The sequence below is a fragment of the Salmo salar genome, chromosome ssa12 (assembly GCF_905237065.1).
Source record: "Salmo salar chromosome ssa12, Ssal_v3.1, whole genome shotgun sequence".
In the NCBI taxonomy this organism is placed as follows: domain Eukaryota; kingdom Metazoa; phylum Chordata; class Actinopteri; order Salmoniformes; family Salmonidae; genus Salmo; species Salmo salar.
The window spans coordinates 6,484,915-6,497,500 of NC_059453.1; the positions used below are offsets into that span (position 1 = coordinate 6,484,915).

General features: G+C 45.9%; 1 protein-coding gene across 1 annotated transcript in view; it reads right to left on the reverse strand.

Moving 5' to 3' along the window:
* The window catches only part of LOC106564016 (guanine nucleotide-binding protein subunit alpha-12-like), a 44,883-nt gene continuing 32,297 nt past the window's right edge, over nt 1-12,586 (reverse strand). The window contains exons 3-6 of the mRNA XM_045690585.1: nt 4,347-4,397; nt 3,542-3,742; nt 3,160-3,366; nt 1-276 (exon numbers count right to left, since the gene is read on the reverse strand). Of these exons, the coding sequence (XP_045546541.1) occupies nt 115-276; nt 3,160-3,366; nt 3,542-3,742; nt 4,347-4,397 (621 nt within the window). The 3' untranslated portion in view covers nt 1-114. The remainder of the gene's footprint in view (nt 277-3,159; nt 3,367-3,541; nt 3,743-4,346; nt 4,398-12,586) is intronic.

Below are 12,586 nucleotides of genomic sequence, written 5' to 3' on the forward strand. Positions count from 1 at the left end.
AATGACTTAAATGTAAATGTAAATGTATATAATGTGTGTGTGTGTATATAATGTGTGTGTGTGTGTGTGTGTGTGTGTGTGTGTGTGTGTATATAATGTGTGTGTGTGTGTGTATCACTGTAGCATGATGTCTTTGAGGTTCTCCTGCAGTATGGTGTCTTTAACAGCATGGAACACAAAGCGGATGTTCTCCGTGTCGATCGCCGTGGTAAAGTGATGAAACAGAGGTTTTCCACGGTTACGCCGCTTACGACTGAACGATTGCACCAGGAACGCCTGCAGAGAGAGAGAGAGACAGAGAAGAGGGTTGAGAGTTTGTGTGTACCTGGTCAGGTCTGTGTGTGTGTACCTGGTCAGGTGTGTGTGTGTGTACCTGGTCAGGTCTGTGTGTGTGTACCTGGTCAGGTCTGTGTGTGTGTACCTGGTCAGGTGTGTGTGTGTGTGTACCTGGTCAGGTCTGTGTGTGTGTACCTGGTCAGGTGTGTTTGTGTGTACCTGGTCAGGTCTGTGTGTGTGTACCTGGTCAGGTCTGTGTGTGTGTACCTGGTCAGGTGTGTTTGGGTGTACCTGGTCAGGTGTGTTTGTGTGTACCTGGTCAGGTGCGTTTGTGTGTACCTGTAGGTCCTGTGTGTTATATCCTACCTGTAGGTCCAGTGTGTTAGATCCTACCTGTAGGTCCAGTGTGTTAGATCCTAACTGTATCCTACCTGTGTGTTAGATCCTACCTCTAGACCCTGTATGTTAGATCCTACCTGTAGACCCTGTATGTTAGATCCTACCTGTAGGTCCTGTGTGTTTAATCCTACCTGTACGTCCTGTGTGTTATATCCTACCTGTATCCTACCTGTGTGTTATATCCTACCTGTAGACCATGTGTGTTATATCCTACCTGTAGGTCCTGTGTGTTATATCCTACCTGTAGACCCTGTGTGTTATATCCTACCTGTAGACCCTGTGTGTGATATCCTACCTATAGACCAAGTGTGTTATTTCCTACCTGTAGGTCCTGTGTGTTATATCCTACCTGTAGACCCTGTGTGTTAAATCCTACCTGTAGATCATGTGTGTTAAATCCTACCTGTAGGTCCTGTGTGTTAGATCCTACCTGTAGGTCCTGTGTGTTATATCCTACCTGTAGGTCCTGTGTGTTTGATCCTACCTGAATCCTACCTGTGTGTTATATCCTAGCTGTAGGTCCTGTGTGTTATATCCTACCTGTAGGTCCTGTGTGTTATATCCTACCTGTAGGTCCTGTGTGTTATATCCTACCTGTAGGTCCTGTGTGTTAGATCCTACCTGTACCTCCTGTGTGTTATATCCTAGCTGTAGGTCCTGTGTGTTATATCCTACCTGTAGGTCCTGTGTGTTAGATCCTACCTGTAGGTCCTGTGTGTTATATCCTACCTGTAGGTCCTGTGTGTTAGATCCTACCTGTAGACCCTGTGTGTTAGATCCTACCTGTAGGTCCTGTGTGTTACATCCTACCTGTAGACCCTGTGTGTTATATCCTAGCTGTAGGTCCTGTGTGTTATATCCTAGCTGTAGGTCCTGTGTGTTATATCCTACCTGTAGGTCCTGTGTGTTATATCCTAGCTGTAGGTCCTGTGTGTTTTATCCTACCTGTAGGTCCTGTGTGTTAGATCCTACCTGTAGACCCTGTGTGTTATATCCTACCTGTAGGTCCTGTGTGTTATATCCTAGCTGTAGGTCCTGTGTGTTAGATCCTACCTGTAGACCCTGTGTGTTATATCCTACCTGTAGGTCCTGTGTGTTATATCCTAGCTGTAGGTCCTGTGTGTTAGATCCTACCTGTAGACCCTGTGTGTTATATCCTAGCTGTAGGTCCTGTGTGTTAGATCCTACCTGTACGCCCTTTGTGTTATATCCTACTTGTAGGTCCTGTGTGTTATATCCTACCTGTAGGTCCTGTGTGTTTTATCCTACCTGTAGGTCCTGTGTGTTATATCCTAGCTGTAGGTCCTGTGTGTTATATCCTACCTGTAGGTCCTGTGTGTTAGATCCTACCTGTAGGTCCTGTGTGTTAGATACTACCTGTAGGTCCTGTGTGTTATATCCTAGCTGTAGGTCCTGTGTGTTATATCCTAGCTGTAGGTCCTGTGTGTTATATCCTACCTGTAGGTCCTGTGTGTTAGATCCTACCTGTAGGTCCTGTGTGTTATATCCTAGCTGTAGGTCCTGTGTGTTTTATCCTACCTGTAGGTCCTGTGTGTTAGATCCTACCTGTAGTTCCTGTATGTTATATCCTAGCTGTAGGTCCTGTGTGTTATATCCTACCTGTAGGTCCTGTGTGTTAGATCCTACCTGAAGACCCTGTGTGTTTTATCCTACCTGTAGGTCCTGTGTGTTATATCCTACCTGTAGGTCCTGTGTGTTAGATCCTACCTGTAGACCCTGTGTGTTATATCCTACCTGTAGGTCCTGTGTGTTAGATACTACCTGTAGGTCCTGTGTGTTATATCCTAGCTGTAGGTCCTGTGTGTTATATCCTAGCTGTAGGTCCTGTGTGTTAGATACTACCTGTAGGTCCTGTGTGTTATATCCTACCTGTAGGTCCTGTGTGTTAGATCCTACCTGAAGACCCTGTGTGTTATATCCTACCTGTAGGTCCTGTGTGTTAGATCCTACCTGTAGGTCCTGTGTGTTAGATCCTACCCGTAGACCCTGTGTGTTATATCCTACCTGTAGGTCCTGTGTGTTAGATACTACCTGTAGGTCCTGTGTGTTATATCCTAGCTGTAGGTCCTGTGTGTTATATCCTAGCTGTAGGTCCTGTGTGTTATATCCTACCTGTAGGTCCTGTGTGTTAGATCCTACCTGTAGGTCCTGTGTGTTATATCCTAGCTGTAGGTCCTGTGTGTTTTATCCTACCTGTAGGTCCTGTGTGTTAGATCCTACCTGTAGTTCCTGTATGTTATATCCTAGCTGTAGGTCCTGTGTGTTATATCCTACCTGTAGGTCCTGTGTGTTAGATCCTACCTGAAGACCCTGTGTGTTATATCCTACCTGTAGGTCCTGTGTGTTATATCCTACCTGTAGGTCCTGTGTGTTAGATCCTACCTGTAGACCCTGTGTGTTATATCCTACCTGTAGGTCCTGTGTGTTATATCCTAGCTGTAGGTCCTGTGTGTTAGATCCTACCTGTACATCCTCCAGCCTGCGAGGGTCTCCCCTGTATTCAGGGAAGTGTTTAGTGATGTCAGACTGGTGTAGTTTCTCCACCAGCAGATCAGTCTTGTTGAGGAAGAGGATGATGGACACGTTGAGGAAGAGCTTGTTGTTCACGATCGTCTCAAAGATGTTCATACTCTCTACCAGCCGATTGGTCCTCCGGTCCTCCATCAGAACCTATGGGAGAGGAAGTGAGACATGTCTTCTTCCTGTTGACTCACGTAAAACTGAAGATGTGATTTTCCCCCCAAAACATCCCAGCTACATCAACACCTCATATACTCTGGTCTGGTGGGTGTACCTGGTTCTACATCTCTGTGTGTGTGTGTGTGTGTGTGTGTGTATAGCCTACCTGGTCGTACTCGGATGATGACACCATGAACAGTATAGATGTGATTCCGTCGAAGCACTGAAACCATTTCTGTCTCTGTGACCTCTGACCCCCCACATCAACCATCTTAAACGGAATCTTCTTTATGACAAAGTCGTGTTCTACGATTCCTTTGGTCGCCTTCCGTGCAAACAGAATGTCCTGCCGACTAGGGATATAGTTCTGGAGAGAGGAGGCGAGAGGAGGAGAGAGGGATGGAAGGATGGAGGAGAGGGGAGGAGCAGAGAGGGATGGAAGGATGGAGGAGAGGGGAGGAGTAGAAAGGAGCAGAGAGGAGGAGAGAGGGATGGAAGGATGGAGGAGAGAGGGGAGGTGTAGAGAGGAGGAGAGAGGGGAGGAGTAGAGAGGAGCAGAGAGGAGGAGAGAGTAATATTATCATGCTCTTTGATTGTTTTTGGTTGTCATTTATGTACAGTATTCAACAACATTGTTTTTGGTTGTCATTTATGTACAGTATTCAACAACATTGTTTTTGGTTGTCATTTATGTACAGTATTCAACAACATTGTTTTTGGTTGTCATTTATGTACAGTATTCAACAACATTGTTTTTGGTTGTCATTTATGTACAGTATTCAACAACATTGTTTTTGGTTGTCATTTATGTACAGTATTCAACAACATTGTTTTTGGTTGTCATTTATGTACAGTATTCAACAACATTGTCAAGTTAATGTAATTACATAGTCAATAATACTATCAGATGGGGGGTGTGGCCAGAGGTTCTGACATTAAAGGTTAAAGGTGAAGAAGCTCCGCCCACTCACCGGCTGGCCAATCCGGTCCAGGTTATCCAGGAAGTATTTCACCGACTCACTCTGTAGACAGGAAGAGACAACAGTCTTTTTGATTTAATGAAACTTTTTATTCCATTGTTTCCATTGGACACAACAAGCTGAAAGCACAGCTCAAGCACAAGTTTTTGAAAGTATTTGCTATATATTTCAACCACACACAACAACAAACACTCTTCCCACTGGGCAAAGACGTCAATTAAACGTCTATTCCACGTTGGTTCAATGTAATTTCATTGAAATGACGTGGAAACGACGTTGATTCAACCAGTGTGTCCAAGGGGCTGACACCGAGGCTTCTAGAATGCTCTACAATGTTCAAACAAACAAAACTGATCATTAAACTCAACCCTGACACGGACAGAGGGAGGGAGGGAGGGAGGGAGGGAGAGAGAGAGAGAGGGAGAGAGGGGGAGGAAAAGGGAGAAAGAGGGAGTAAGAAAGAGAGCAATGTTTTCTGATAAAAGTGTGTTGACCCTGCGTTCTGCCTCTAAGAGGGGAACATTACTAAAACAGATCCAGGATCAGCTCCGTAATGCGTTCCAGGGGCTCTATGAAGCAATCTCCCAATGCCTTTGAAGGGAACATTACTAAAACAGATCCAGGATCAGCTTATTAATGCGTTCCAGGGGCTCTATGAAGCAATCTCCCAATGCCTCTGAAGGGAACATTACTAAAACAGATCCAGGATCAGCTCCGTAATGCGTTCCAGGGGCTCTATGAAGCAATCTCCCAATGCCTGGATAAGCATTTACGCCATTCAGCAGACACTTTTATCCAAAGTCATTGGTCCATTTTATGAATAGGTGTCCCCAGGCTGTATCAAACCCACGACCCTTGGTCTTACATGCACCACACCGACTGAGCCAAACAGGATGTTTAACATTATTTACTATGATAGTTCAGTCTGGTACATTGCAACCTCAATCACATCCACTACCCCAGGAAACAGCTGTGTGTGTGAAAACGGAGAGAGAGGGATTAACCAGACAGAGAGACAGCAACCCCCCTCCCCTCCCTTCCATACACACATAAAACTAGCCCTCGTTCCAAAACTATTCCTCTTTCTAAAACGATTCCTCTTTTGAAACCGATTCCTCTTTTGAAAACTCTTTCTCTTTTGAAAACTATTCCTCTTTCCAAACTATTCCTCTTTCCAAAACTATTCCTCTTTCCAAAACTATTCCTCTTTCCAAAACTATTCCTCTTTCCAAAACTATTCCTCTTTCCAAACCTATTCCTATTTTCAAAACTATGCGTCTTTTCAAAACTATTCCTCGTTCCAAAACTATTCCTCTTTCCACTATTCTTCTTTCAATCCATCTTTCATTTAGTTGATGGGCTCTGGTCTGGTCTTATTGTAAATGTCAGTTTGTCTTCTTCTCCAAATGAGATTCCAACTTTTCTTATAAATGAATAATAATTTGTCACAGAGTCGTGTTCTAAAAGTGACCTCATTGGACGAACGGCCGTGAACCGTTATGTTGCCGTGCCAAACAGGAAACGCGACCCCATGACCCAACGGCTGACCTGTGATGTCACCGCCACAGGAAACAAAGTCCGCCAACGTAAGGGGGAGGGGCCAGGAGGGGGGAGAGGGGAATTCCCAGCGTTGAGGAGATTAACACAGACTACATACACAGACAGACAGACAGACACACACACACACACACACACATTACACTCTAGTCTCACTTTGCCATACCACCAAAATCACGTCGTTGTCACACCTCTCTTGGAGGTCTGGAGAATTTAGTTTTGGTGCAAAAACACAGCAGACAGATTTTGATTAGATGTTACATTTCTAGCCCCCCACGCCTGTAGACTTGCTGGGTGCTATGTGAATCACTGATTACCATCCTGGTAGTTGGTGTTGTTGCCTATGCTAGTTTTTCAAATGCAAGTTATCAAGTGTTGCTGACAGGTCTGCGATTTATATTTTATTGAAAGTGAATTACGTTGGTAAAGTCAAAGGCCACAACACGTTCTAAACCGCTCTGGTGACAAACCCTTTTCCTTTTGTGTCCAGTCATCCTGTCCACACCGCCGCTTTGCTACCACTGAAAATATCTTGAAGATTACCCATTATTTAGTTTCTAAGGACCCATAAAACAGAGGCAGTGGGAGAACATATTCAAGTAAGTAAATACAATTTTTATTTTTTATTATTAACTAGCTAGCTAGCTACAGTAGGCCACTTTGTAGGCTAACTCCACTGAGCTGCTAACTAGCGAGCTAGCTAACTTTACACACTGTTTAGCTAAGTGAATTAAGTGTCATCAGCTAGCTAACTTCCTATTAGCTAGCTATCTTGACGTAATCATTGTAAAATTAAAAATCAGTCTCCAAATGTATTTTGTAGATAACGGCCATGTGAGAGGGTGACATTGCAGCTTCAGCTGTCAGTAAAGGGAGAGGGTGGACCACTGGACAGGTCATTATGAACAGATTCTCTAGTCCCTAGAGGGTTAAACTACCAGGTTGAGAGATAATGGAAACATAATATTCAATGCCGTCTAATTGGAGTATAATGAAGCCTGTTTCTTTGTGATGTAATCTGTCCTCAGCTATGGAAAGCTGTGGAAGCCTGTTGGCAGAGGAAGACAGAGGTCCCAGTGAACGTCCTAAGAGACTAAGGGTATATCCTATATGTCCTGAGTTATATGTGTAGGCCTACGGATGTTTAACAGAATGCTGTTATACAGTTAAACATCCCACACAATGTATTAACCTGTTACAACTGGAGCTGCTGGAGGACTGCTGGCTGTGCAGGGTTCTGTTCCAGCCCAGCAATAACACACCCGATTATCAACTCATCACATCTAAAGAGTTGATCATCAAGAGTGCTATTCCCTGGGCTGGATCAGAACCCTGCTCAGCCAGTAGATCAGTGGAGCAGGGTTGGTCACCGCTGGATCAGAACCCTGCTCAGCCAGTAGATCAGTAGATCAGTAGAGCAGGGTTGGTCACCGCTGGATCAGAACCCTGCTCAGCCAGTAGATCAGTGGAGCAGGGTTGGTCACCGCTGGATCAGAACCCTGCTCAGCCAGTAGATCAGTGGAGCAGGGTTGGTCACCGCTGGATCAGAACCCTGCTCAGCCAGTAGATCAGTGGAGCAGGGTTGGTCACCGCTGGATCAGAACCCTGCTCAGCCAGTAGATCAGTGAAACAGGGTTGGTCACCGCTGGATCAGAACCCTGCTCAGCCAGTAGATCAGTAGATCAGTGGAGCAGGGTTGGTCACCGCTGGATCAGAACCCTGCTCAGCCAGTAGATCAGTAGATCAGTGGAGCAGGGTTGGTCACCGCTGGATCAGAACCCTGCTCAGCCAGTAGATCAGTGGAGCAGGGTTGGTCACCGCTGGATCAGAACCCTGCTCAGCCAGTAGATCAGTGGAGCAGGGTTGGTCACCGCTGGATCAGAACCCTGCTCAGCCAGTAGATCAGTAGATCAGTGGAGCAGGGTTGGTCACCGCTGGATCAGAACCCTGCTCAGCCAGTAGATCAGTGGAGCAGGGTTGGTCACCGCTGGATCAGAACCCTGCTCAGCCAGTAGATCAGTGGAACAGGGTTGGTCACCGCTGGATCAGAACCCTGCTCAGCCAGTAGATCAGTGGAGCAGGGTTGGTCACCGCTGGATCAGAACCCTGCTCAGCCAGTAGATCAGTAGATCAGTGGAACAGGGTTGGTCACCGCTGGATCAGAACCCTGCTCAGCCAGTAGATCAGTAGATCAGTGGAGCAGGGTTGGTCACCGCTGGATCAGAACCCTGCTCAGCCAGTAGATCAGTGGAGCAGGGTTGGTCACCGCTGGATCAGAACCCTGCTCAGCCAGTAGATCAGTGGAGCAGGGTTGGTCACCGCTGGATCAGAACCCTGCTCAGCCAGTAGATCAGTGGAGCAGGGTTGGTCACCGCTGGATCAGAACCCTGCTCAGCCAGTAGATCAGTGGAGCAGTGGAGCAGGGTTGGTCACCGCTGGATCAGAACCCTGCTCAGCCAGTAGATCAGTGGAGCAGGGTTGGTCACCGCTGGATCAGAACCCTGCTCAGCCAGTAGATCAGTAGATCAGTGGAGCAGGGTTGGTCACCGCTGGATCAGAACCCTGCTCAGCCAGTAGATCAGTAGATCAGTGGAACAGGGTTGGTCACCGCTGGATCAGAACCCTGCTCAGCCAGTAGATCAGTGGAGCAGGGTTGGTCACCGCTGGATCAGAACCCTGCTCAGCCAGTAGATCAGTAGATCAGTGGAGCAGGGTTGGTCACCGCTGGATCAGAACCCTGCTCAGCCAGTAGATCAGTGGAGCAGGGTTGGTCACCGCTGGATCAGAACCCTGCTCAGCCAGTAGATCAGTGGAGCAGGGTTGGTCACCGCTGGATCAGAACCCTGCTCAGCCAGTAGATCAGTGGAGCAGGGTTGGTCACCGCTGGATCAGAACCCTGCTCAGCCAGTAGATCAGTGAAACAGGGTTGGTCACCGCTGGATCAGAACCCTGCTCAGCCAGTAGATCAGTGGAACAGGGTTGGTCACCGCTGGATCAGAACCCTGCTCAGCCAGTAGATCAGTTGGAACAGGGTTGGTCACCGCTGGATCAGAACCCTGCTCAGCCAGTAGATCAGTGAAACAGGGTTGGTCACCGCTGGATCAGAACCCTGCTCAGCCAGTAGATCAGTGGAACAGGGTTGGTCACCGCTGGATCAGAACCCTGCTCAGCCAGTAGATCAGTGGAACAGGGTTGGTCACCGCTGGATCAGAACCCTGCTCAGCCAGTAGATCAGTGGAACAGGGTTGGTCACCGCTGGATCAGAACCCTGCTCAGCCAGTAGATCAGTGGAACAGGGTTGGTCACCGCTGGATCAGAACCCTGCTCAGCCAGTAGATCAGTGGAGCAGGGTTGGTCACCGCTGGATCAGAACCCTGCTCAGCCAGTAGATCAGTAGATCAGTGGAACAGGGTTGGTCACCGCTGGATCAGAACCCTGCTCAGCCAGTAGATCAGTGGAGCAGGGTTGGTCACCGCTGGATCAGAACCCTGCTCAGCCAGTAGTAATGGGTCTGTGTTTCAATAAAGAGAGGAAGGGCTTCTCTCTGTAATGGGTCTGTGTTTCAATAAAGAGAGGAAGGGCTTCTGTCTGTAATGGGTCTGTGTTTCAATAAAGAGAGGAAGGGCTTCTCTCTGTAATGGGTCTGTGTTTCAATAAAGAGAGGAAGGGCTTCTGTCTGTAATGGGTCTGTGTTTCAATAAAGAGAGGAAGGGCTTCTCTCTGTAATGGGTCTGTGTTTCAATAAAGAGAGGAAGGGCTTCTCTCTGTAATGGGTCTGTGTTTCAATAAAGAGAGGAAGGGCTTCTCTCTGTAATGGGTCTGTGTTTCAATAAAGAGAGGAAGGGCTTCTCTCTGTAATGGGTCTGTGTTTCAATAAAGAGAGGAAGGGCTTCTGTCTGTAATGGGTCTGTGTTTCAATAAAGAGAGGAAGGGCTTCTCTCTGTAATGGGTCTGTGTTTCAATAAAGAGAGGAAGGGCTTCTGTCTGTAATGGGTCTGTGTTTCAATAAAGAGAGGAAGGGCTTCTGTCTGTAATGGGTCTGTGTTTCAATAAAGAGAGGAAGGGCGTCTGTCTGTAATGGGTCTGTGTTTCAATAAAGAGAGGAAGGGCTTCTGTCTGTAATGGGTCTGTGTTTCAATAAAGAGAGGAAGGGCTTCTGTCTGTAATGGGTCTGTGTTTCAATAAAGAGAGGAAGGGCGTCTGTCTGTAATGGGTCTGTGTTTCAATAAAGAGAAGAAGGGCTTCTGTCTGTAATGTTTTTGTGTTGTATTCTCAAATGAACATAACCTGTTTGTATAGTTGTAAGATCTCCAATGAGTTGTATTTGATTGTCACTCTCTCTCAGTACATCAGCTATGTGAATCCATCGTGCAGCTTCTCATGTGACATCACTAATGCAGCTACAGTCCTACAGTATGATGGCACTACTGGCCTTTAGGGCATCTGTCATCTGGATCAGAGAATAGCTGAACTAACACAACGTTTACATGTTGAGCTCTACGTTCTCCGCTTAAAATCACCCCAGTAGACCAGGTACATGTGGCAAACCATATACCAGATTTTCTACTTGCCTTTTAAAGCGACAATATGTCACTTTTTTGGGGGGCGACCAGACCAAATTCAGATAGAAATGTAAGTTATAGATCTGTCGTTCTCATGAAAAGCATGTCTAAGACGCGGTAGATATGTTCTATGTGCTCTATTTCTATGCTCCCTGGTCTACATTATAGTTGCTTGTTTTTTGTTACATAAAAACTGAAATTAAGAAAACTATTAAGAGTTTTAACAACCAGGAAATGGCGGAGCGATTTCTGCATAGTGCCATATTTAAGTGCTGACATATTGTTTCAAATTGTTTAGTTCAAATCCAACCCTTGTAATTTAGGTACAGTATGACAGTAAGGAGATGACAGTTAGGCTACAGGAGATAAGCATTACAGGTAGCAATTTATGTTATTTTGTTCATTTTAGCAATGTTGCTAACAAAATTATTGCAGTAGTTCCTATAGATAAAGCAACCATGTACTGTCTATGTTTCACTGACCCTGGATAAGCTGGGCTAACACAGCTATCCTTTTAGGTCAATAATATGCTGTTTTATCTTTTGGTTGGCTTTATAATCCTGAGAGAAATGTAACTAGCTAGTAGCTAGCTAGTTAGCTATACCTAGGTAGCTTACGAGGTTAGCTGACTTTTCTCCCCAAACAATCTCATCATGGCTAGCGACTTGTCCCGCATGCTAGCCTTTACAGCCAAATATCACTTCAGAAACGTCAAAATATTAAATATATTAAATATTGATATGGCCAGTGTTGTAAACCATTTCTTCCTTCTTACTGCAGCTTGAGAGCTTTAGCTCATCTGGACAAAACAGAGAAATGCTGTGAAAACCAGCATGCTGTAAACGTTATAAAATGTTTTGTCACCAGTGGTTGTTTTGTTGATATTTCTTTGGCATAAACCTGATGAGCACCTTTGGAGCTCCTCCCAAGCAAGGCACCGGGTTCCCCCCCTCCTTAGCTGATTTCTGGAACTTCCCCAGACTTCCCATTTTAGGGAAGCCTGGTTTGCTACGAGGCTACCTACACCCATACCACACACACACTGCTGACTGGAGCTAGAGTGGTGTGACAAATAGCATTATGCATCACTACTGACGCAGAGAGAGAGAGAGAGAGAGACAGAGAGAGACAGAGAGAGAGAGAGAGAGAGACAGAGAGAGAGAGCGAGAGAGAGAGAGACAGAGAGAGAGACAGAGAGAGACAGAGAGAGAGAGAGAGAGAGAGAGAGAGAGAATGAGACACAAGAGAGTATTTTTTTCTCTGAAGTTCCCATTTCAAAACTAAAATAACTTTATTAGTCGACAGTGAAAATGCTGACAGAGTGGTTTAAGGACTGAGTAAGCAGATGGACTGAGGTTTCCTCTCTACTTCAGGAAGAGAGGGGGGAGGGAGGGAGAGAGAGAAGGAGGGAGGGATGGGGGAGAGAGAGGGGATGAGAGATAGAGAGATGGCATGTTTTTTTTGTATATAATTTATGAACCAAGTTAATAAAAGATGTAACATTGTGGGGATGTAAGGAAAAACCAATGACTAAAGCCTGTCACAGCAGATGCATTACAGCTGACCAATCAAAAAAGGTTTTTGGTGGGTTAAACCAATCAATGGATAGAACTGGTGTAGTTATGGTGTGAGTGAGTAAGGCAGCAGGAATGGAACTCCATTCACAGTTTGTATTGGTCAGATTAGAGGCTTTAGTACTAGACGAGGTCTGAATAGACTGTGTGTTTGTGGCCCCTCTCTCTCTCTCGCTCTCTCTCTCGCTCTCTCTCTCTACCTCTCTCTCGCTCCCTCTCTACCTCTCTCTACCTCTCTCTCTCTACCTCTCTCTCTCTACCTCTCTCTCTCTACCTCTCTCTCTACCTCTCTCTACCTCTCTCTCTCTCTCTTTTTACATATATAGTTAGACACACCCCATGTGTTTGAATAAAAGCAACTACATATGCACTGAGCTTGTCTGATGCTTTAAGCACACCGTTTGATTAAATAATTACGACACACAAATGACTCAACAAAGAGGTTTTATGGTCACACTGTTTAAAAAAAATAAATGCCAGTGAGTGTCTGTGTGACTGGTGCTACTACTCTCCTCCCTACTGCAGTGAACAGGCCCCA